The sequence below is a fragment of the Fukomys damarensis genome, unplaced genomic scaffold, assembly GCF_012274545.1.
Source record: "Fukomys damarensis isolate Sample0158 unplaced genomic scaffold, DMR_v1.0_HiC HiC_scaffold_13, whole genome shotgun sequence".
NCBI classification, from domain to species: Eukaryota; Metazoa; Chordata; class Mammalia; order Rodentia; family Bathyergidae; genus Fukomys; species Fukomys damarensis.
In genome coordinates this window covers 33,323,487-33,343,284 of record NW_022900925.1, presented here as the reverse complement: position 1 = coordinate 33,343,284, position 19,798 = coordinate 33,323,487, and the positions used below count along the sequence as shown (strand labels likewise).

Below are 19,798 nucleotides of genomic sequence, written 5' to 3'. Positions count from 1 at the left end.
TCCTCCTATTTTACAAACGAAGGAAGTAAGGCCCAGAGATGAATGTGAACTTAAGAATTTTATGTTTTTACAGAGGGAGGATTACTAAATCCCTTGCCCTGCCTCCCTCACTCATCAGCCCCAGAGTTCAGAGTCTGAGCTCAGCACCCTCCAAGCCCCCCGCATCAGAAACATTCTGAGCCGAGGTTACCGGCCTCAGGATCGAGAGGGGCCTCTCTCCCTCCCAGCTCAGGGGCCACTGGAAGAGGCCGCCACTGTGGAGGATCCCAGGCCCCGGACCCAAAGACCTTCGGTGTGGGAGGCACTGTTGAACCTGGCAGAGCGCCCAGAGGCAGGGCTCGAGGGACTGGCAGGGGCGGGGCATGGGTCACAGGCTTCCTGCATCAGCCCTGCTTGCAGCTGGCCCGGCTGTCACCACTCCTTCCTCGCCAGCGCTGCCCCTTGGCCCCATGGACTCCCTGTGTGGCTCCAAGTTCTGGGTAAGGCTTGGGGCTCGGGGGGCTGCTGTGGTGGGAGTAGGGACATCTAGGGCCACCTGGTCCTCCTGCCCTGCCTTCCCGCTGGGGCAGCTGAGATCCTGGGACAGAGAGCACATTTGGCCAGCTCTTCCATAGCCTGGGTGCATGGAGTGGGTGTTGAGACCCCCTTCTGGCCACATTGGCCCAAGCCAGGTCCCCTGGGGCATCGTGCTGTCTGGACTTGCTCCCTCTGGCCTCTCCTGGCTGCATGGAGGAGCTCAGAGTGCGTGCTACGCCTGGCATCCTGGGAATGCAAAGGTACCCCCCTCACCGTTAGCTCCAGCCCCTCTGGGGGTCACCCAGCATGCGGATGGAGTATTTTGCCACTGTGGGGGTATTTCCCGGTGGACCCACTAGCACGTGACCCACCAACTGAGGCTCAACTGCCTACCCTGCACCCCTACCCTGGGACCCCCAGGGCATCCAGGGCCCCTGTCAAGCAGCTAGTCTGAGGCAGGTCCCTCAGCAGGGACCCATTCTTCTGCAGGCCCCAGCCCCCTGCCCCAGGATGTAACCAGTGTATAACAGCCTGAGACTTCTCCTCCCAGCAGAGGCAAGTAGCAAGGTGCTCTCTTTCAGAGACAGCCTTTCCCTGACTGTCCAGGGGATGCCCAGCATGTGCTACTCTCAAATCCAGACTTATACTCCTTTTTCTATGTCTTTTCCCCATTTTGAATATTTATACTCACATAACTTCTGTGTGTGTGTGTGTGTGTGTGTGTGTGTGTGCATGCGTGTGTGTCTATGCAGGGATGGATAGGGTGTTATCCATAGGTGTGTGTTGTACACCTGTGTGTGCCTAGGCATATGTGTGAGTTTAAGTCATGAGCCATACCCTGGGCTGTCACTTAAGGTCTCTTGGGCTGGTGTTTGTGATTTGGGATAGGCTGAAGCCATTACTTGAATTTGTTGAAACTCGAAGCAGTGGAATACCTGTTTGTTTGTTTGTTTGTTGTACTGGGGATTGAACTCAGGACCTTGTGCTTTGGAGTCAGGCGCAGCGCCATGGAGCTAAATCCTCAGCCCAGTGGAATGCCTGAAAAAGACTCTTTGGGGATATCTCTTTCTCCGTACCACTGAAGGGTTAATCGGGCATGACCCTCTGACTCAGCCCCACAGAAGCCCCGTCTGTCTTCCATCCTGGACCCAACACCTGTCACCAAGATCCAGAGGCTATGCCTTCTGCTTGTCAGTGTACTTCCTCTGCCTGGTCGGCCGCACCTCACTGGTGTTGCCATGCCGTTGCCTTGGTGGTGGAGGTGACCAGGCAGAAGACTTGAAAATCAAAAGGGCAGTTGTTCCCAAGCCTCAGGGTGCAAAGCCCTCTTGTTGCTGGGTAAGCATGAAACTCTGAATGCTTCGAAGTCCAGGGAACCTGGACCTAAAAAACAGATATCCCAACCTGTGCCAAGTTCAGAGAACTTTAGGGTTACCCTTCCATGCAGTGGATCGGGGAGGCCACCAGTGTCAAAATAGTCACTCCTCTCTCCTTGTGGAGGCTAGGAAGGAAAGGTCACAGGACTGCATTACTGCACCAAAGTCCAGTGGGCTCTGGACCAGACGGCAAGGACCCCTCAGACATGGGCCGAACATCTGGAGTCCTGGCCCTGTGCTGCCCACGAGTTGTAAGTGCCTCCTCTAAGGACCCAGCCAGGGGACTGAGCTTGTCTACATTAAGGCTCCCTCAAAGGGTCTCAGCTCAGGTATGTTCAGTGTCAAGAGACTGGCTACTCCCCTGCTCCCCCCGCATCTTGAAACAGCCTCTCTTCTAGGTGGCCTCCTTGACTCCTGAAAACCATTCCCAGCTGTACCCAGTGTGGCTTAGTGACCAGAGTGTGGTACCTAGAAAGCAGGAAGGCTCTTCACAGGGTTTCCAGAGCTGGGAGGAGGAGGGTTTCCAAGGGAGGGTCTTGGGAGGGTGGAGTCTAAGCTATTGCTCAATTTCTGGGAGTGCCTAGGGATACTCTGGGCTGCTTTGCATCTCATTTGCACTGCGCAGGGTCTAGGTATACTAACTGCTACAGCTCCCCGTGGGGACCCAGACTGTGGGAAGTGGTACAGGGCAGCCCGAAAGTCCCCGAATCAGGACAGGGAAAGCGGAAGGGTGGGGTCTTCAGACCCCTCTGGGTTACATGTTTACCAAGTTTTCCCCAGTTTATCCTCAGAGCTTCCCTTTCCTCCTCATCTGTGAAATGGGGAAATAACCCACTTTCTGCTCACCTTCCAAGACTTCCATGCGGAGTGGACATGAAATTCCAGAACCTGGCAGGTAGAGGCAGGAGGGCTGCCACAAGTTCAAGGCCAACCTGGACTACAGAGCCAAACCCTGTCTCAAACAAATAAACAGAGTGTTTCACGGGGATCAAATGACACAGAATATGTGGAATGATTTTCAAACCAAGAAGCCCTGTGTAATTGGCAGGTGCTGGTATTCCTGAGAATAGGAGCAGTGCGGTTAAATCAGAGGTCCTATGCTAACTAGGGGTGGCAGGGCTGTTTCTTGGGAATCTGGGGCTGGCTCTGGTAAATCACCTTTAGACTTGGTCACACACACACACACACACACACAAACACACACACACACAAAACTTTCAGCTTTGGCCCCAGCCCACTGTAAGGATGGGAGGCTAGGGGACATCTCTTGGACACATGCACACACCATGTGCTGGACATATTATTTCTCTCTCTCTCCATGTTACTGACATTCCTGATGGCACCTTGGGAGTTTGTGCAGAAATAAATTCCCAAGGAGAAAATGGTGTGACTACTTGGGAGGCCAAAGAGGCCCTGGGGACAAAGGAGGCTGGGTGTACATTTACTCTGGCCTGCTGCCCCTGCTTCAAGCATTACTCTGTTTTGAGCAGTACAGGCTGCACGGCACCCGGGGTTAAACGAGTACATGGTGGAGGGACCTGGGTTGCTTCGTCCAGGAGATAGTGGCCTGTTTCACAGTTAGCCTTATCTGATGCCCGAATCCGAGCCCCGGGAAGTTCAGAAATCCAGTGATCCTGACCAGGAGGACCCTGTCTGAGGGTGACACCAGGTGTATGCACACCGGGTATGGGCGGTGAGCACTTGATGGGATGTTGGTGAGATCCTGTCCAGAGACTGTTTGACCCACTGGGAAGATGAAAGATATGGACTCACTGGTTCCTCCGAGATTTCCAGACTCCTTTTTCCCTGGCTTTCTCTGTGCTCCAGATGTTAGGTACTTAGCTGCAGCTCTCTATCTAGGCACATGGGGCCCCCGTTGTTCAGGCCCAGGCCCTCTCTTCTGCGCATGTCCTGGTCCTTTGCCAAGCTGTGGTCCCCTGAAGGCCCAGTTCCATGTTCCTCCTGTGTTCTATTTATTTATTTAGTTTTGGTACTGGGGATCGAACTCAGGACCTTCAGCTCCCAAGGCAGGCAGCAGAACCACTGAGCTAAATCCCCAGCCCTCACCTGTGTTCTAACCAGCCCCAAATTCAGTCCCCCATGAGCTGTGTGAGTCACTCACCCTCTCCAGGCTGGAGCAGGGTTTAGGGGAGCTCTGGAGCCCCCTTCAAGTCTAGAGTTGCCCAATCTTGCATTCAGGGGCCAAGGCCTTGATTCAGGGTCCCAGAATATGGGAGTCTCTCAAGCTTCCTCTTGGGCCACGTTGCCCAGCAGGAGAGCAAGCAGCCACGAGAGTGTCAGCAAAACTCCGGCGAAGCCGGAAGTTGCAGATGGGTGTGAGGTTGGCACCCCTTAGCTTACTGGGCCCGAGTTCATCCTCTCCTCCCAGGAACCCTGCCAGGCCAGGGCCCAGTGTGCTCCCCTCCCTCCATTCCAACTGGGTTCTTGAGCCCAGTGCTGCACCACTATGACCTCCAAGCTCTCGACTTTTAGCAAGATTTGTTCCCTTGTGACGCCAGACTGGCTTCTCGAATCCTTTAGGCCTGGGTTAAGGGCTAAGACTTAGGACAGGAAGTGAGCCAGGGAGGTGGCCTTGGGAAGGGAGCTTTGCCAAACCTGCCTGCTGGCACCAGAACCAACCGTGGACTTTGGATTACCTGATCTCTAGGAAAGTGGCCGGTCCCCAGCAGGAGCTACGGCCGACCCACTCAGGAGGCAGGGACAGAGGGCCTGGGCTGGGCAGCCCCCTGCTCCGCTAACATACACACAACATGGGGCTGCCCCGGGCCTGATCCCTGGGAGTGACGGGCAGGACCAGACTTGAGTGCGCCCTTGCAAGGGTGGCTGGCCTGTCTCCTCCCCACCTGGAGCTGTTGTGTTTGAGGCTGGGTCCTGGGGACAGTAGGAAAGCACGGCAGAGGCCGTGGGAAAGCAGGCTAAAGCCTGGATTTAATTTCTCCTCCTGACTGGATATTCAGGTTTCTGGTCCAGTGGATCCCTGAGCCCAGCTGGTCCCCTCCCTGGTGCGGGCAGCCCCTTCCCTGCTCTCCCAAGGGGAATGATCTTCCTCGACCTGAAGAAAGGTGGGCCAGGCTGGGCTGCACAGATACAAGAAGATCTAATGTTTTAGCTGACTAAGACAAGGGAGTAGCAGGAAGTTCCGCATAACTAATTGGGGGCTGGAGCTCTTCTCTGCTGCCTGAGTTCGAATCCTGCATCAGCCAGAGTTTCAGACGTTACAGACAGGACGTGATGCACTTGGCACTGTGTGGTGCTCCATTAACCACGACTGATGGGCTCTGGCTCTTCCAAAGACTTCCTCTTCTGACCCAGGCAGGTCAGCAAGGGCAAGGGTGGTCAGAGTGTGCCTTCTCCCTCCTGCGCCTGCATTTCTGTTGAGAGGAACAATCTTGTCAGTTGGTTCCTTCCAGGTGACTACTTGTGTCCTTGGGAGCTGCAGAGTATTGGTGGCCCCCTTCCCTGCCACACAGGATTAAGGAAGTAATGACTGGTCTCGTGACAGGCGGTCACAGGCTGGGCCCAGGGGTTGAGAAGTCCCTGGCAGAGCTGGGGCCAAAGGGCAAGGGGTTCCCACTGCTGCCTGCCACGGGCTTGTGTCTGCAGGGCTCTCAGCCGCTGTGCCCACCAAGGGTCGTCTGCTGCACAGTCCCTTCTGGGCACTGAACCCTCTCTGCTTTATCAGCCCCATCCAGCTGTTTATCCCAGCCAGCATTAAGGAAGTCGTGGTTGCTGTGGAGACCGTGTGGGTGATAGTGGGGCGGGGCTGTGGGCCCAGCTCTTCGGACTGTGTCTGGAGAGGAGGAGCCATCCCTGGTCTCCTCCCTGGTGCTGGCGTCCCCTTCCCCTGCTCTCCCCAGGGGAATGATCTCGACTGACCTGATACTTACCTTTCTGTGGGCCACAGTGTCCTTTGGACCGCCAGGGCCAGCTGTGGCCTCGGTACAGGGAGTATTCTTGGGCCTGCAGCTGTCAACACTAGGGCTTGGTACTTTAGCCCCTCATTGGTGGTTCATTCTTCTGTGTGTGTGTTTGTATGTGTGTGTGTGTGCGCTTTGAGGGGTTGCTGAGGATCAGTCCCAGGGGTGCTCTACCACTGAGTTCCTTCCCCAGCCGTTTTAATTTTCACTTCTTTTGAAACAAGGTCTCACTAGGTTACCCGGGCTGGTGTTGAGCTTGCCATCCTCCTGCCTCAGCCTCTCAAGTAGCTGGGATCATGGGTACCTGTGCCTGGCTCTCATTTGTTCTTTCGTTCAACAAATGCTTATTGAGGGCCTTCTCTTTATCTGGCTCTGCTCTAGGCAGTGGGGGGCACCATGTCCAGCAGAAGATGTGTCCTCAAATAGTGCGTGGTGAGACAGGTCAGAAAAACAAGTGTCATAAATGACACAGAATGAGAGATGATGATAAGGTTATGGGAAAAATGCAATAGACGGGGCTGGGGAGTGAGTCACAGCTTTAATTTGAAAGGTCATTGTGGACCTCCAGGAGAGTGTGGGGTTTGGACAAACACTTGTGGGAGACGAGGGTGAGGTATGTGGGTATCAAGGGACAACTACCAGTGGCGGTGCAGGCACAGAGGGTCTGAAGGTTGGCACTGAGGCCAGGCTGGAGTGGACTGAGTAAGGAGAGCTGGGTAGATGCACTTAGCTAGGTGGAGGGCTGTCTGGGTCGCTTGCCTCATCACCGAGACGCAATACCTGACGCCCACACTCTAAAGGACAGATTTACTTTGGCTTCACAGTTTCAGTGGGTTCAGTTCCTAGACAGCTGGCTCCAAGGCAGGGTGTGGAGGCGGAAAGCTGCTTATGTCATGGCAACCCGGAAGCTGAGGGAGAAGGGAGGAGCTGGGAGGGAAATTCACTCTTCCAAGCCAAAAATAGTGAAGTGCTGTGGTCTGGTTTAGGCTTCAAAAGGATCTCTCACTAGCTTCTGGGTTAGAAAAGAGTGGCAGGGCAAGCGGCAGGGCAAGCGGCAGGGCAGATGCAGGGAGACCAGAGGGAGCTGGAAAAGGAATCCAGGTGGGGTATGGGAAGGGAGAAATGGCTCGATTCTGGAGAGGTTGGGGTGAATCAGGGGAGGTGGCCTTTTTACAGACAAGAACAATCCAATAGACTGGGCACGGTGGTCCACTTAGGAGGCTGAGGCAGAAGGATCATCACGAGTTTGAGGACAGCTTGGGCTACCTAGTGAGTTCAAGGCCAGCCTAAGATACACAGTGGAACTCTGTCCCTAAAGAGAAGGGGGAAAAAATGCAATATAGTACTACAGTTAAGTCCACCTGGATCATCCAAAAATAGAGAGGACAAGGATTGTGGAAGATTGCATGTGGTTTGCAGGGAGAAAGAGACAAGTCAGAGGTGACCCTAAAGATTCTGGCCTAAGGAGGGCGGGACGAGGGAGTCACTGGTCACCAGTATGGACAGTCTAAAGTGGAGGGGATGGTCCCATCCTGGACCTGTTGTATAGATGTCCCAAAGCTGTCCTAGCAAGGAGTCCAGGGTGAACAATCTGGGGACCCAGTGTAGGTTGGTACCCGCTGCCACCTGGGAGGCCCTTCCCAGTTGGGACACACTTTTTTTAAACAGTCATTTTAATTATTTTTATCTTTACGTGTTCACAGTAGGGATGCACTTATTAAAGGAAAGGTGCCAGGATGGAACTCCCTAAGGCCAAAGCCTCAAGGCCACTCACTTGTGGCCGCTCTGCAGGTGTCTGCGGAGTGAAACAAGTTCCTGATAGCTTTATGCCCTGTCACTGGCTTCCCCAAGTGTTGCCTGGTTAAATCTGGGTGCTTTGGTTCATTCTCCCCCACAGGGATAGGCTCACATGTGGAAACTGAGGTTCGAGAGAGGAAAGGAACTCCTTGCAGCATTCCCCGGCGGCCTTAAAAAGCCATGCAGGGGCCAGGGATTTAGCTCAGTGGCACCGTGCCTGCCTCACAAGCGGAAGGTTGAGTTCGATCCCTGAAACAACAACCAAAGCCATGCAGTGACCCCAGCATGGCCCTGGACTTCCACCCCTGCACACAGTGACTCATCATTGGTCCCCGTTACTGAGTCCACCCTGGGGCTGGCCCTGTCAAGAGTTGGAGGGTGTGGGGCACAGAGGTCTTCCTCCGGGGTCTGGTTGGTGAGAGAGGAAGGAGGTGTGGGTGGCATCGTGCGGCCTATCTCCCTGGCCCAGCTCCCTCTGATAGATGCCCTTGAACCTGCTGCTAAAGCTAGTGAACTGACTCTCTCTTTTGTAAACACTACCTGTTACAGCTCTGGAAGCTGTTCTTCAACAGTCACCAGATAACGACTGTGCAAATTCAGGGATAAAAGTCTAGAAAGCACCTGAGGACTTTGTCATCCTTACTCAGGGGGCTGCCGAAGCCCACACAGGACGAAACAAGGCAGCACTCGTCCGAGCTAGGTTCTTCAAGAGGCTTCCTGCAGGAGGGGAGGTGTGCTGGAGGTGTCCTGGGGATGTTCTATCTGGGTGGGCCAGATGGGCTCGCCAGGCTGAAAAGCAGGGCAGGCCTCTGTGCTTGTGAGCTGTGTGTCACTGCGATGAAAAACCTGAAGAAATCGCAATTTAAAAGAGGAAGGTGTATTCTGGCTGACGGCTTTGGAGAATTCAGTCCATAGTCAGCTGGATCCGCTGCTCTAGGCCTGTGGTGAGGCAGGATCTCACGTTAGAAGGGCTCGGTGGAGGGCAGTTGCTCACTTCGTGGCTGCCGGGAAGGAGACAGAAAGTAAGGGGTCAGGGGCCAAACACAGTTCCCAAGGTCACGCTGTCATGACCCACCCACTTCAACTGGGCGCTACCTCATTTCCATCTCTGATAGTGCCATCGAATTACGATCTCATAGGTGGCTTAATCCACTTGACGTTAGAGCCCTCACGATCCAGTCACTCCTCTGAAAGCCCATCCCCTGGCAGAAAGCCTGTAAGCATCTGAGTTTTGGAGGACATTTCAAATCCAAACCATAGCAGTGAAACCCAGCGTGGAATGAAACAGACAGAGGGTCTACACTCACGCACACACCCTCCAGGGTCACACCCTGCACCCGATGTCCAGGGAAAGAAGCCAGGAGGAATGACACATCCCATACGATGGACCTCATAGGAAGGTCCAAAACGGCAACGCAAATCCATATTGCTAGAAGTCAGGCGGGTACCGACTCGAAGGGGAAGGGGCCTCTCAGAGCCAGCCGTGTTCTATCTCTTGACTCGGATGCTGCTGTGACAAATCAGCGAGGCGAATGCTTCAGATGTGTGTGCTTTTCTGTAAGTAGATTACACTTAAATACAAAATGTTTTTAAAATGGGAAAGACAAAGAGTCAGCCAGGCCTGATTAGCCGTGCCCTTTGCTTCGTGCCCTCTCTGGCTCCTGCCCACGCCTCAGCTCTGCGGTCCATCTGACACAGGCTACACGTCCCATAGTTAAGCAATGGCCTGACCCTGATCGGGCTTTGGACTATAAGATGCACATAAGACTATAAGGTGGCAGGTGGCACCAGCCCCCTGCTGGACTCTGTCACCCAAGGACTGGGTCTTCAGGTAGGTGCCAGCTCCAGAGGAGGAGGGGCATCAGGATGGAGGAACTAGGTCAGGAGCTGCGCCCACCACCCCCACCCCGGGCTAGAGGGTTTGGGTGAGGATGGGGTCGGGCAGAGGTATCGGAGGGGACCTGCGGGGCAGGTGGAAGAGGAAAGGAGCTGGGTGTGGGAAGGGAGCCATGGGGGAGGGAGGGACAAGAGAAGCCTGAGGCCTCAGAGGTCAAGGCAGGTGCTGGGCCTTGGCTCTAAGAGCATGAGAGGCCACTGTGGCTTTGTGGGTATGTGGCAAGGGACACAAAGCCGCATTTCAGAAAGAGTCATCCCCAGCAGGGCCTGGCGGTACAGGCGTACAATCCCAGAACTCTGGGAGGCTGAGATAGGAGGACCACAGATTCAAGCCCAGCCTGGGCAACTTAGTGAGATCCTGTGTCAAAATGTAAAACTATAAAAGGTCTGGGGTTGTGACTCAATGTGAAGGCCCTGGGTTCAATCCCTAGTAATATTTAAAAAACAGAAAGAAACCAGGGCATGCAGGAGGCCAGTTCCCTTCTGTGAGATATTTTGTTGAAATGGAGAACTCAAACCGAGAGAGTTCCATAGTTCACAGAGATCATTCAAGGCCAGACAGAGGCTTTGAATGCCATGTAAGATGCTTAGACTTCTACCTTCTAGGCAGTCAGGAGCCACTAAAGGTTTAGAGGGAGAGCATATTATTATCCTTTTATTAACTTGTTCATTTTTTTCAATAAATATTTCATTTAATTTATTTAATTAGCTGTCCCAATGGTACCACTCTAGGTAATTAGGGCATGTCAATAAATGAAATCAAGGCACCCCATGCCTCAGAAGTGCAAGGCTCTGAGTTGGATCCCCGGTACCAAAAAAGAAAAAGAAATAAAGGTTCTTTCCTTCAAGGATAACCCGTATCACCAGGAAAAGATGAAAGAAAAAAATAATAAACAAATTAAAGTGCATGTTAGGTGATGGGTGCTTTGAAGAAAAAGAGTAGAGAAGGATGGGGGACTGCAGGGCTGGAGATGGGGTACAGGTGGCAAGATTAAAAAGGTGTCAGAAAGGCAGACTCAGGTATGTTTGGGAAGAGTGGTCCAGGATGAGAACAGCATATGCAAAGGTCCTGCAGCAGAAGGGTACCTGGAGCGTGCTCAGGGACAGCAACAAGGCCAGTGGCTACAGAGAGCCAGGAGAGGCAGAGAAGAGAGAGACAGGGGTCATGGGTCAGGGGAAAGGACACTGGAAGAGGGACTGTGCTGATCCTAGTAGGCTAAGAAAGGCTGTGTGGAGTGGAGCTGTCCCTCCACAGCTGGATGTAGCACTGAGGATCTGAGGGTGGAGAGATGGCAAGAGAAACTGGGAAATGGTTAGCAGATGGATGGAGATGTCCTGTAGGCTGGGACAGTGCACCAAGGTGGGGAATGCAGCTAGAGAAAGAGGGGCAAGAGGAAAGAACTGAGGCCACGGCACCCAGAGGAAGGGCAAGGCTAAGATCCCGATCTCCAGGCTTTGGAAGGGAACAGCGCCCCGTGTCCACTGCTCAGGAAGGCGTGAGGGCGGGACTGGTGTGACTCACAGACCTGACCCATCTGAGCCCAGCAGAAACCAAGGCCCAGGGAGCAGAGAGGTTAGGGACCTTGTCTGAAGTCACACAGCCCAAGGAGGAGAAACCAGAACTCTAACTGTCGCATGTCCAGCTACCATTCCTCCCCGAGGACCTCGTGTCCCCACGGCGTCAAGTGGCCAGCCAGGAGGTTGGCAGAAGTGGGCTGGTCCTGGCAGGGCCTGGATGTGTTCAGCGTGAGGTGGCTGAGGACAGACGGAGCAGTCTGAAAGGCAGCCAGAAGTGGGGGCCCGAGCTGCTGGTGTGGCTTTGGGGCTCTTCAGTGCCAGCCGTGAGCAGAGGTGGGGAGAGGGCACAGGGCCGAGGTCAGAACCCCGGGCTGAGGCAGGTGGCACAGCAGCAGCTAGAAGGAAGGGTGGAGGAGACAGCAAAGAACGCTTGCCAAGGAATGGGGATGCCCAGGAGAGAGTGGATTCTGAGGGACAGTACAAGGCCACACTGACAGGTTGAGCCCAGGGAAGGGTCCCCTGGAGTCTGCTAGCAGGGGCGAGTTCCTAAGTGACCAGGCTCCTACTGGATCCCTCTATAGCAAAGCCCTAGCTATCAAGCCCCTCCCCAGCACACAGGGTGTCCATCAGCTCTTTAGTGGCTCCATCAAAAATACGGATGCCTGCCTATAAAGTCAGATTCCTGGGAGGCTGAGGCAGGAGGATCACAATGTCAAAGCCAACCTGGGCAATTTAGCAAGACCTTGTCTCAAAATAAAAAATAATGGTAGAGAACCTGCCTATCACACAAAATGCCCTGGGTTTAATCCCCCCTCCACTGCAACAACAAATAAATAAAAAATAAAAAGGGCTGGGGATATAACTTAGAGGTAGTGTGCTTATCTTGTCTAGCATGTGTAAGGCCCTGGGTTCAATCCCCAGTACTGAGGGGAAAAAAAGAGACAACCAAGCTCCCACAGCCATCACACATTTGAGGAAAACGTCCAGTTTGAATGACAGTAACCAAACGAAAGCATCAAAGAAACAAAAAGTGAAAAGCAGGTTTATGTGCACATACAACTTGGATAAAAATTAAAATGAGAATCATTTAAGTTGGCAACTAGAAGGTTCAGGCAACAGTTGTCTTTAGGTGATGGGACTGTGGGTGGTTTTCTTGTTATTTGTTTATATTTTCTGAGCTTTCTGTAAAGAACAGCTAATGCTTTGCAAGAAGGGGGAGAGAAAAAGATTAGCACATCGGCAGCTTTGGAGGAAGCAATCTCTGTAAAATGTGTTTGTGAATCAATTTATTCTCCCTTCTCTTTCCATAAAAGATAGGACGAGGCTAGGGACCGGCCAGTGGGTGACTAATCACCCTTTGCCTAGGACAGACCAGTTTCCGGTACAGTCCTGCTCCACCTGGGATGACAGTGACTCTAGACTCCACATCCCTTGTTCCTGTGAGTCTCAAGCCGCTCAGCAAGGACGGCAGGCAGGGCGCGGCCACTCCTATCTTAGAGGAAACCATGGCTGAGGCCCAGGGAAGCTTCCTGTTGCTCTCCTAGGAGAGACGTGCAGAGACGGGAGACTCTGAAACTATGTGCGTGTCACATTGATAGCATTTAATTCTATTTTTAAAGAAGAGATTGGAAATCTAACATGACAGGAAGCAAGCAAGCTTGGGAAGGGTGGGGCTTAAAGGGTCACAAGCGATGGGGATATTCTACATCTTTATTGTGGCCGGGGTTTTATTGTGGCTGTGTACAAAGTGCCAAACTCACTGAATCGGACAATTTAAAGGCGTGTGGCTCATTTCACTTAAATTGAAAGCATATGAGAAAATGAGAGCCAGCACTGGTCCCAGGGGATTCACAGCTGGCCCAGACCCGATCACCTGCTCTGGTACATGGTGTGATCAAAATAGTGTGTGTTTACATTAAAACAATTTTTTACAGGAAAAGGCACATTGTATTAATTCCCCTCAAAAATCCTCCCGCTCTCTTCAAACACTTATTCCCTGGTTCTCGCCACTTTCTGAAGCAGTTCCGGATGTCCTCTTTCCTGAGGGTCTTTAGGTGGAATCAAAAACACAGAGTGCCCCTGCTGAGTGTCACCCAACAAGCAAGAAAGCAGGCTTGTAAAAACATTGTGCTGTGTCCTCACCTGCCTTATTCATGGCATCTACCTCGGTGTGACTCCTGGCCCTTCCCCAAAGTCCAGCTAACTCCCTGAAGGGTCAGTTCAACCCCCCAGGAGGCTGCCACCTCACTGAACTGTCCTTTCTGTCCCCAGGACTCCAACCTCACCGTGTACACAGAAAACCCAGACCTCACTCCATGCTTCCAGAACACCCTGCTGGCCTGGGTCCCCTGCATCTACCTGTGGGTTGCCCTGCCCTGCTACCTGCTCTACCTGAGGCACCATCATCATGGCTACATCGTCCTTTCCCACCTATCCAGGCTCAAGACGGTCAGGGCTCCGGGCTCTCCTCCTGGTGGGGCTGGGACTCCTCCGCCCAGGGGCTGGACTGGTGCCCACCCTCTCCAGCCCTATGGCCCTGGGCCACGGCTCTGGCCAGCTGCGTCTGCAGCCAGCCAAGTTGAGTTCCCTGCCTGGGGAAGTTACTTCCTGTTCAGCCCCAGCAGCTTCCCACCCCACCCCAGGGAGCTTCTGCCCAGAGCCCCCACCCCAACTCCAGCCCCTGCTCCTGGTCCAGGCAGGTGTGGTGGCTTCTGATGGCTTCAGGAGCAAAGCCCCCTCCCCGGCCGAGACTGTCCTACCTCTGGGGATGGGGACTCCAACCTGTGCCCTGTTCACAGACCCTGGGCGTCCTGCTGTGGTGTGTCTCCTGGGCAGACCTCTTCTACTCCTTCCACAGCCTGATCCACGGCGGGACCCCCGCTCCCATCTTCTTTATCACCCCCCTGGTGGTGGGGATCACCATGGTCAGTGCGGGGCCCCGGAAGTGGGGTGGGTTGGCCAACGTGGGCTGTGGATTGTGACTGGGGTCCTGTGGGCTCTGAGGAGAAGGCTGGGCGCCCCCAGAGGAGGACGGGGGTGCCTCCAGAAGCCATCAGGGTGGGGAGGCACAGAGGCAAGTCCAGATGTGTGGGTCCAGGGGTGCGTGCCCCAGCCCAGCCTCCCTGCCCGCCCCACTCAGGTGTTGGCCACGCTGCTGATCCAGTATGAGCGGCTGCGCGGGGTGCAGTCCTCGGGGCTCCTCATCATCTTCTGGTTCCTGTGCGTGGTCTGTGCCATCGTCCCCTTCCGCTCTAAGATCCTCTCAGCTGTGGCGGAGGTAAGGTGTGGGCCGAGGTCACTGCTGGGTTCCAGGCCCGCCACCCCTCTGCTTGGCAGTCAGTAGCTGTGTTGCTTCTGCTGCTTCTCCCGTGGCTTCGTCGCAGTGGGGAGGCAGGCAGGAAATGGGTCAAACAAGCCGCACCGCTGGCTGCTCTTGGGGATGCAGCAGGCATCCCACCCCCGCCCGCACCCCAGCGCTTGTCTGCCGGTGCCTTCTGTCCACAGGGCCGGTGTTTTGCATGTGCATAAAGAGCCCCATCTTCCCCCAGGGCCCTGCTGCTGTGTTTCCCTTGCTCATCTCCTGGCCTTCCTTCTGCTCCCAAGGGTGGGAGGCTGTGACCGCCCCCTTCTCCCTCTTGGTAGGAGCCAGCAAGGGGTGCAGCCAAGGCCATAGGCTCCAAACCACCCCCTGAACCCCTCACAGGACCTTGGCATGGTGCTTAACCCTTCAGAGCCTCGTGCCCTCACTGCAGAGCTGGCAGGGAATAAAGCTTCCCGGGCCTCAGGCTGAGGCACAGCGGTACGGGGCACGGGCCGGCACATGCCCGGTGCTGGGCGAGTCCTTACCCGGCCACAGCCCCCTTGATCATTCCCCCGCCTCACAGAACCCCCTAGATGAGGCCCCCGAGGCCCCCAGGGCTGCCTCCCACCCCAGAGAAGCCCGACACCCCAAGGGGCTCCCCAGGGCAGGGACAGCAGGCTGGACCTCTGAGCCTCCTCCTGATGTCTTCTCCTGTCCCCCCAGGGGGCCATCTCAGACCCCTTCCGCTTCTCCACCTTCTTCATCTACTTTGCCCTGGTGCTCTCTGCCCTCATCCTGTCCTGCTTCAGAGAGAAGTCACCACTTTTCTCCCCGAAGAATGAGGACCCTGTGAGTTTGTCCTGGAGGCTGTGGGGCTCCACGGAGGGTGTGGGGGTGCCATGGCCTGCTCCTCGATCCACCCCATCCTTCTGAAGGAGGGAGATGTTGTGCTACAGTCTGTAAACTGAGGCTTGGAGCAGGAAGCGGTGAGGCCTTCCCTTCTCCCACTGTGCTTTGAAGGGTTGGGGGACACCCCTGACTCCTTACCCCACTCTCTCACCTCTAGAACCGCAGCCCAGAGGCCAGCGCTGGCTTCTTGTCACGCCTGACTTTCTGGTGGTTCACAAGGTGAGCTGTCTCTTGCTCCTGCCTGGACCACTGGGAGGGAGAGATGCAGGAAAGGGAGGGTGGGCCAGAAGCTGGGGACCTGAGGAGGTGGCTTTGCTCATGTCCCTACTCCCGGGGCACAACTGGGCAAGGTGGGGAGGTCAGGGCAGGGTCCTGGCCCAGCTGTGCTCCTGGGCTGGAAGCTCTGCATTTGGGTGCCGCAGGGACAGGCCCAGGGGGCAGGAAGGAACCATAATTCGTTCTGAGTGCTCCTGTCTGGAAGTGGCTTGCAGCTTGTCATCTCCTTGGCTGCCCCTCAGAGTGGCTTGAGCAGGATAATTGTGTCTGTGACCTGGGTGACAACTCATTAACCACCCCTCACCGGGAAGCACCTGAGGCCGGGCTAAATCCATCCTTATCCAAGCTCAGCCAGCAGCCAGCCCAGTGATTTCATCACCGGGGCCTGGGGACAGATGGGGCACCTGGGGAGGAGGGGAAGGAGGAGACATCCACCTGCAACCTGTTCCCTGAGGAGACGTTTGAGACACCTCCCTTGCTCCTTTTCTGGAGACCTTGGGGCCCCAGAGACCCTGGCCACCAGTTTCAGTTGCTAAATTCTGAGCCTATGTGGGGCTTTCTGTCCCCTGCCTTCGCACAGTCTAGCCATCCTGGGCTACCGGCGTCCCCTGGAAGATGGGGACCTCTGGTCCCTGAAAGAGGAAGACTGTTCCCACAAAGTGGTACAGCAGCTACTGGAGGCATGGCAGAAGCAAGAAAGGAAGACGGCAGGGTGAGACCCTCCCCTCAGGACACCTCCGGCCTGCAGGGTAGGCCTGGGTGGGGCCTGGGGCCCCGGCTGTGCCAATGACTAACACTCACTCTGTCCAAGTCCTGGCCCTTGGCACCTAGAGCAATACATTTCATCTTTCGCCGGCCCCAGAGTTCACTTCTGACGTGCCCGTGATACGCAGGGGGACACTGAGGCACCAGAGGTTCAAACGGTGTCCCCACTGGTGGTGGCAGAGCTGGAATCCTTGTCCTGCTCTCTGGCCCAGAGGTCCCGCTCTTACCATTGTTCTCCCCTGCCTGAGCTCGAGGGCAGATTCATGGGCCTCCTGTGGGAGAAGGGCCAGCCCCCTCCATCCTGTCCCCTCCTGTCTGGAGGCCTCTACAGCTGAGGGGCCTTTGGCCTGGTAGCCTCACATCCAAGATCCCAGACCTATCTCCCAGCAACGGCCCAGCAAAGAGAGCCTGAGCAGTCGTGCTTTACTCAGCCCCGTGCCCCCTGATGGTCGCTGGTGGTCGGAGAAACCAAGGATTTGGGCTCCATAGCTGCATTTCTGCTTTCAGGGCTCCAGACCACTGGGAAGGCCTATGCCCCACCCCATCCCGGCTGACTACTCTGTCCCCCCACGCCATCTCCGTCCTCTCCCTGTTCTGCTGCTGGGAGAGTAGACCACTGGCCTTCCTCCTCCTCGAATCCTCGCTGGAGCCGCCCCTGGGGAGGCAGGGAGGGCCAGAGGCTGGGAAGAGTAGGGCTGAGAGTCCAGCCACCCTCAGAAACCCTCAGTAGTTGCAGACAGAGTCACCTGGGAATCCTCATGCTGTCTGTCCCCCTCCCAGTTCCCAGAGCCAAGGAGACAGCTCCTCAGGTCCTTCTGCTCCCCTCCCTCAGTCCCACCTGGCTGGCCCGGCCCTCGAACTCACTGGTGCCCATTCCTGCCCTGCCCCTTCCTCCCCAACCAGAGCCAAGGCTGCAGAAGCTGGGAAGAAAATCACCTGCGAGGATGAGGTGCTACTGGGGGGCAAGCCCCGGGCCCGGGAGCCTTCTTTCCTGTGGGCCCTGGGGGCCACTTTCGGCTCCAGCTTAATCATCGGCAGCTTGTACAAGCTGATCCAGGACCTGCTCAGCTTCGTCAACCCACAGCTGCTCAGGTCTCGCTACCCTGCCTCCCTGGTGCTGCCCTTAGGGCTGGGCCCCGGTGGTGAGGAACGAAACTGTGTGATCCTTAGCAAGTGGCATATGTCCCTGCACCCCCGTCTCCCGACGGACATTCCACTTCTATTTGGGGGACACACTATGGATCAGGCTTGGGTTCCTTCCAGGCCTTCCTCTGTAACTCATTCCTGTTCTACCGGTGCCAAAGCAGACCCTCAGCACAGACAGGAGAAGCGGCTTGGCCAAGGGCGTACAGATGGCAAACAGGAGTCAGATGACAGGGGTCTGAATTGCAGCCTCGCTGTCACGTGAGAGCGTGGACTAGAAGGGGCTGTCCAAGGACAGAGCGGGGTGGAGAACTGCCTAGCAGCTGAGCCCCCGGCCCCTTGCCCTCCCTGTGCACATTCATTCATCAGGGCCAGAATGCTGCTAGACACCAGGGAGACCGAGATAATAAGACTCCGCCTTCAGGCACTGTGGGAGAAACCATGCAGAATTCAATGAGAATACAGCAGGAGGAGGTGCACCAGGTGTCCAGAAAATCCCGGGTGGGGCCAGGAAGGTGGGCTGGGACCGCAGGGACAGGAGCTTGGCAGGCCTGGAGGCACAGGTAGGTGTAGAAGGAAAGGCAGCCTGGGCAGTGACAAAGGGCTGATGCAGTATGACTCAGGACTCCAGGTGGCTCTCACTCACAGTGGAGCAAAGGGCAAGGAGGGAGGGGCAGGAAGCAAAACCAGGGAGGGGCATCTGGTCTGCATTTCAGAAGGATGGCACTGCCACCAGTGTGGGAAGTGTAGGGCAGGGCCGCTGGGTGGAAGCTGGCCAAGCAGGTCAGATGGGCATACGGGTGGGAATGGGATTCAGAAGCTAATAGGAAGATGGGTGTGTGCCTGGGTGGGGGAAGCCACCGGCAGGCTGGGTTTATCCTAAGTACCTGGAGGACTTTGGCCCTTTCACACTATGATGAGCTCAGGAGGACGAGGAGGAGGCAGAGACCGGGCATGGGGTAAGCAGGTGGGCTGAGTCTGGCCAGAGGTGTTGGTGGACCCAGATTCCCAGCGAGCTGGAGAGTGCATCAGCAGATCTATGACCTCGAGCCTGGGGCTCAGCTCTCCCGAAGATTCAAAGATTCGAAGCTTCGAGGGAGGAAAAGGCAGGAGGGCCCCAGCAGAGCCAGGGATGCCAACTGGTACAGGGAGAGCCCTGGATGGTCCCTCAGGGTCAGATCTGGGCACAGAAGCTGGGGTGAGGGGCAGAGCACAGCCTCCAATGCAGAAAGTTGAGCTGCAGGCTGGATCCCGCAGAAGGTGACAAGGAGTTGGTCAGTGACTGAGTCAGAGGGGGAAGGGACTTCCTGCCATGCAGCCAGAGGCCTGGAAATCCAGAAAGATGCAGAGAGCTGTGTGGTTTGCAGGGCTGCCCCAAAACATTGGCACCGACCAGAGGCTCAAAACAGCAGAAATGCATTCTCCAAATTCTGGAGGCCAGAGATCTGAAACCAAGTGTGGGCACAGCTGGGTCTTCCTGGCGGGCGCGAATGAGGATCTGTCTGCCGCGTGCCTCTCCCCTGTGTCTGCTGCCGCCAGCAGTCCTGGTGTTCCTAGTGTAACTCTGTGTCACGTGGCCTTCCCTGTGCGTGTCTGTGCGTGTAAACCACCTTCTCCTTCCTTCTGTTTAAGACACCCACCCCCACATGACCTCATCTTTACTTAGTTACAGCTGCCAGGCCCTGTGTCCAAACGGGGCCACATTTGTAGGCAGCAGGGTCAAGGCCTGACTGGCGGCACAGCTCAACCCCTACAAAGGGGGAGGCCTGGCTCTGGGATGGCTGGTGGCTCCATGCACTCAAGGGAAAGAAAGTTCACCCCACCATGGAGAGACCCAGTCAGGTCGATGAGGGAAGGCCCAGGGCTGCCTGGGGAGGGGAAGCTACTGAGAATCACAAGACCCTGGGCCTGTTCCTGTGGAGGCGGCTGGGAACCAGAGCTCAGGGAGGCAGGATCAGGCTTGAAGTACTGGAGAGACACCCTCCCTTGAGGCAGGAGCAAAGGGCGTGGCAGGTATATGGAGGGCAGCTTGCAGGTGACAGGGCGATTAAATGGGAAGACGGGGAGCTGCTGAGAGGGGCAAGGTCGGAAAAGAGGGAGGACGAAGCCCGGGAGAGGAGGTGGACGAGAGCCCAGATGGTGTCGGAAGGGTGGATTGAGGGGCGAGAGTCTATGTGGCCCTGTGATGTTCTCCAGAATCTTCTGCAGCCCAGGAGAGGGAGAGGGCAAGCCCTACTCAGTAGCAGTGTGGCATTGCTTCCTGCCACGTGGTTCTAGGAGGTGACAGGTGGCCAGCTGTGTTGGCACACAGCTATGATCCCAGCATTCGGGGAGGTTGAGGCAGGAAGATTGAAAGTTCAAGT

The 19,798-nt window shown here is 55.7% G+C and overlaps 1 protein-coding gene across 2 annotated transcripts in view; it reads left to right on the top strand.

Moving 5' to 3' along the window:
- Positions 1-374: 374 nt before the first annotated feature.
- Positions 375-19,798, top strand: part of Abcc3 (ATP binding cassette subfamily C member 3) — a 41,065-nt gene continuing 21,641 nt past the window's right edge. For both annotated transcript variants that reach the window (XM_010620166.3, XM_019206938.2), the window contains exons 1-8: positions 375-479; positions 13,313-13,489; positions 13,840-13,965; positions 14,181-14,318; positions 15,066-15,191; positions 15,409-15,470; positions 16,108-16,239; positions 17,196-17,384. In XM_010620166.3, coding sequence (XP_010618468.1) covers positions 450-479; positions 13,313-13,489; positions 13,840-13,965; positions 14,181-14,318; positions 15,066-15,191; positions 15,409-15,470; positions 16,108-16,239; positions 17,196-17,384 — 980 coding nt within the window. In that variant the 5' untranslated portion in view covers positions 375-449. The remainder of the gene's footprint in view (positions 480-13,312; positions 13,490-13,839; positions 13,966-14,180; positions 14,319-15,065; positions 15,192-15,408; positions 15,471-16,107; positions 16,240-17,195; positions 17,385-19,798) is intronic.